Source organism: Penaeus chinensis, chromosome 6, assembly GCF_019202785.1.
Source record: "Penaeus chinensis breed Huanghai No. 1 chromosome 6, ASM1920278v2, whole genome shotgun sequence".
Classification (NCBI taxonomy): Eukaryota; Metazoa; Arthropoda; class Malacostraca; order Decapoda; family Penaeidae; genus Penaeus; species Penaeus chinensis.
In genome coordinates, this window is record NC_061824.1 from 24,700,970 (window position 1) to 24,705,969 (window position 5,000).

General features: G+C 35.8%; 1 protein-coding gene across 1 annotated transcript in view; it reads left to right on the forward strand.

Moving 5' to 3' along the window:
- LOC125026399 (probable H/ACA ribonucleoprotein complex subunit 1) overlaps nucleotides 1-4,971 on the forward strand; it is a 5,320-nt gene extending 349 nt beyond the window's left edge. The window contains exons 2-7 of the mRNA XM_047614827.1: nucleotides 1,219-1,342; nucleotides 1,753-1,811; nucleotides 1,967-2,080; nucleotides 2,851-2,952; nucleotides 4,047-4,146; nucleotides 4,303-4,971. Of these exons, the coding sequence (XP_047470783.1) occupies nucleotides 1,225-1,342; nucleotides 1,753-1,811; nucleotides 1,967-2,080; nucleotides 2,851-2,952; nucleotides 4,047-4,146; nucleotides 4,303-4,526 (717 nt within the window). The 5' untranslated portion in view covers nucleotides 1,219-1,224 and the 3' untranslated portion in view covers nucleotides 4,527-4,971. The remainder of the gene's footprint in view (nucleotides 1-1,218; nucleotides 1,343-1,752; nucleotides 1,812-1,966; nucleotides 2,081-2,850; nucleotides 2,953-4,046; nucleotides 4,147-4,302) is intronic.
- The last annotated feature ends 29 nt before the right edge of the window (nucleotides 4,972-5,000 follow it).

The following is a 5,000-nucleotide window of genomic DNA, read 5'->3' on the forward strand; positions in this document are numbered from 1 at the left end:
AATTTCCTTATGAACATGCGTGGCCGGTAGGTGTTACTAATTAAATAAACAAGTTAATTTAGGATGATTTATCCCACTAATATATTCTCATCGAATTAGTAGTTTGATAATGTAGCTCTGGTGTGTGAAATCCAATCCAACTTGACCTTTTTGTATAATTTCATTTAAGGGTACTACTGTAACTGCATCTCTCTTGGATGGTCTATAAGTACAAGGGAAAGTGAACACTGAATATGAACATAAACCACCATTTTACTTTTAAAGATAGAATGTGTGTGCCTGTGTGTGTTTGTCTGTGTGCGTGAGCGTGCATACATAGATACATCCGTGCATGCATGCATGCGTGCATACCTACATACATACATACATTCATACATCCATGTATGTATGTATGTATGTATGTATGTATGTATGTATGTATAAGGTAAACATTGCTATATGTTTATATATTGACTGCTTTAAGATTGGAAAACACAAAGGCCACTGTTGCAAATAGAAAAAACAACTTAACTGCTTGAAAAATTCTGGTCATGTAAATAACAATGTTGAAATGAAGAAAGTAAGTCTTGATGGAGACGAAAGCCATGGTGATTAGGGTATGGGTTAGAGAGGTTTTATTTATTTTTCACTAGGCGGTATTTGTCGTGGATAGGTTAATTTTGGGCGTTTGATATTCCCAAATACTCGTTATGATCAATCCAATGATTATTAGAGTTTGGTGCTGTCCCTATTATTTTTTTGTGAATTATTGCATACAAGATGGCTCCACATGTGGTCAACCAGCAAGGAGTCTGTCAATAGGCTCTAGTGACCACTGTTGATATCCCCATTCCTTGAAATTGCAGGAAAATATCTTTTTCTAATACTATTGAATTTGATACTATTATTATTATTGATGTTAAGGTTATGAAGTTTGTTATTAAAATCTGAAATAATACAAAAGAAACTCCAAAAATCAATGAATAGGGTAAATAGGTGAGATAGGTAGGACTAATAACAGATTCCTTGGTGACTATGCACTTGTAGAGCCATCTTTGTGTAAATACAATAAACAAACTTATATTGCAGTGGATATGGGATGTATTCATGCCATCTGTGCTGATGGGTTAAAAGGGGTAAGAGGGAAAAAACAGAAAAAGGTCTTCATTAAAACAACCCTCAACCCTTCTCTCTTCCAGAGCAATGATATAATTTTTTTTTCTTTAATTTGTTTTTCAGACAGAAATGTTTGGAAGAGGTGGTGGCAGAGGTGGTGGCAGAGGAGGAGGCGGCAGAGGTGGAGGATTCGGGGGTGGAGGATTCGGGGGTGGAAGAGGTGGTTTTGGTGGCAGAGGAGGTGGTGGTAAGCATATGCAGTTTGATAATCTTTTTCAAAGTATGATTTTAGTTTTGCACATACGCAAACAGCATGGCATTAGTAAATTATCTGAAATATGTATATTTTCCCATTATTAGCAAAAAAAACAGAAATGGATTGTAATGGGAATGATGACCAGTTTCAGATTATAGCAAAAACATGGAAAATCTTAATGCAGTCTTTTATTCTTTGTATGGATTTGTGACAGTTGTGTCATAGAAAAAGAAGTCCAAGAATTCATTTATCTATTTATTTGATGTAATACCTTGTACTATATGTACCCTGGAATTAATGTTATCCAGCTTTTGTTAACTGAGAATTAGGTGTAAAAGTTATGTTTATATAAATAGAGTGCCCTGTATATACTTTATTACTGATATGTTTCCCTTGGAAAGGTTTCCGTGGAGGGCGAGGAGGAGGATTTGGAGGACGTGACCAGGGTCCCCCAGAAAGCGTAAGTTTTATTTGTTAAATACAAAATGTGCAAACATGTTAATATGTATATTTCTATGGCTTGTTAGAAACTTTCGAATGTGCACCAAATATGTTGTCTTCCACACTTGCATGTGTCTTGTTGTAATTAATTGGTATAAAACATTTATCTTTCAGGTGCTTGAATATGCCCTTTTCACACATACAGCACAGGAAGATCTAGTGTGCAAAGTGACTCACAAAGATGTCCCCTATTTTAATGCACCAATTTTTCTTCAGAACAAAGAGCAAGTAAGTACTTACTACATTGGATTGAAGTAATAAGCAGCTAAAAAATTCTGACTTAGGGTTTGGTTACAGTGAGAGGGAATAAATTAACTCTATAGTTACAGACTAATACAGAATGGTATAATTCATAGCATTGGTGGAGTGCACTTTGCAGTTAGTAATATTTGCTTGTATATATAAGAACCTAGTTGTGATGGGAAAATAAGGCTGTGTTAATCTGTGATGTGATCATAATCAGGAAGTTATCATACTGTTGAAATTTAACTGGGAATTAAGGGAAATCATCAAAACTCTTGTCTAGGTTTGAATATAAGTCTGATGAAGGTCCATCTTCTGGATGTTATTCTTGTAATGTTTTATAGTTATAGTATAATTGATTGCTATGATAATGATAATGGTATGTAAAGCTCGTTTGCATAAAACTAAATTATATGGTTTAAATTTCCATGCATTTTACTTTACTTTGTAGCATTGATTGTCATAACCCACTAACTGCAGTATTAAAAATTGTATAGTTGCCAGTAATACAGGTTTGTTGGCATGCACTGGCAGTTTCCCCTGCTTGTGGCCAGTTTGCTTGTTAGTTTAAGCACATTAGGCCCCTTATTGTTTATATTGAAAGTTTCCCTTCACTTTGAGTGCCTATATCAAACAGTGACACCAAACAAATTTTGTGCCAACTTTTTATCCTCATTTTCATTGTAATTCACACTTTTATTAGCCTGTCTTATTCTGAAATTCTTCTCCTTATAATGTTTCTTTATGATTTTCAGATTGGAAAAGTTGATGAAATCTTTGGAACTCCTCACGATAAATTTATTTCGGTAAAGCTGGGTGAAAACTTCAAAGCATCTTCATTCCAAAAAGATACAAAGGTATTGTAAATTTTGATTGATGTTTCATTATTAATATCATTATTTAGTGTCTTTATTATTATTAGTAGTATTATTATTATTACTACTACTACTACTACTACTACTACTACTACTACTACTACTACTACTACTACTACTATACTACCACCATACCCATACCCCTACCCCTACCCCTACCCCTACCCCTACCCCCACCCCCACCCCCACCCCTACCCCTACCCCTACCCCTACCCCTACCCCTACCCCTACCCCTATTACTACTACCACTACCACTACCACCACTACTAGTACTACTACCACTATTACTACTACTACTACTAGTCAGTATCATAATCAATCTTTGTCAAACAAGATATGCAAGAAACAGGGATTTCTATCACATTTACTTAATCCCTAAGATCCAGATGGCGTGACAATCATGCTATGAAAAAATTTGGCTGAGGGCCTGGGTGATAGGAACTTGCCATCATAAAAATTTTGGCTGAAGGTCAGGATGATGGCAATGACTTACCATGAGTGTACAAAGCTCTTTGAGGGTGATAATACTCAGTGGGCATATAGGAAGGGGCCTTTGCACTATTTCCAATGATAAACAAGTGTAGAAGGTACCATCTATGATTAGTGGCTGGAAGATCACAGGCTTCAGGGGGGACTCCATTTCCATGCTGAGGATTCTGTACCTGCCTGTTGTGAGCAGCTGCACAGGTTATATTATAGAAAATTGAATATTACGAAAAAATTGTAATAAAATATTGCTTAATGTTACTATCATGGACCACCTAGATAATGGTATGGAGACTGTGCAAGAAAAATAGTATGTTGCCATTTGGATAAAATAAATTAAATGCCAAATATAGACTGGAAAATGTCAAAAAAGCTAAGAATACTTATGCAGAAGAAGAGAAAATAACATTGCATTGCATCCAGCCACACACTCAGCAGAGTAAGCCTAATGCCCATATTTTGGGCCATGTGTGGACAGTGAAGCATCTGGATCCAAGGGGTTGAACATGAAATGCTTTTACATATAAAGTTGATAAAATTGTGTATTCTGAGTGTACAAGGAATTAAGAATTATGCTATATTCTTTCCAGCTCTTCATTGATGAAGCCAAACTTCTACCATTGTTCATGTTCTTGCCTGGTCACAAGAGAGGTGGTGGACGAGGTGGACGAGGTGGACGTGGAGGTCGTGGTGTGTATCACTGTTGTTGCTTTTATTGTTTTATTGTCATTGTTGGTAGCATTTTTTTTTGTGATCACATACACCTTTCAGATATTTGGTGATATACTGTACTCTACCACATTAGTTTTTAGATATATTTTTTATTCACATTCTCAATGATTTCAGGTGGTGGCCGAGGAGGGCGCGGCGGAGGAGGTGGATTTGGCCGAGGTGGAGGCGGAGGATTTGGACGAGGTGGTGGTGGAGGATTTGGACGAGGTGGCGGTGGAGGATTTGGAAGAGGTGGCGGTGGAGGATTTGGCCGAGGTGGCGGTGGTGGATTTGGAAGAGGAGGTGGCGGAGGATTTGGACGAGGTGGCGGTGGAGGAGGAGGATTTAAAAGATATTGATTTTATATTGTTGAAATTAAGTTATATATATTACTTGTAATTTCTGTTATTGATATAACAATCTGTAGCAGAATATAAAAGAAATAGTCTGTTAAGCAGTATATTCAGAATTGACAACATGTTAACATGTAACAGAAGGCTTGTGCATTGTATGATTTAAAGATTGATATGCTACAGATTATTATCTTTTGGACATATTGTTCACATACTGTGTTGGATGTTATTTTGAAATGGACCACTTGCAAAAAGAATTCTAAGAATGAAATGTTACACTGATAATGTTTATACATTTTGGGATGAGTATAAGAAATGAAAGTTTTTTTTTAAACCTTGTGTTTATTTACCTGTATTATTATAGATTACATATTTATGTAAGCTTTCTTATCTTTACACAAGTGTGTTTTTCAGAATTGTATTTTAGTTAAAATATATTGAAAATAATTTCTGCAGCACATTCTTAACATTTTTTTGTTT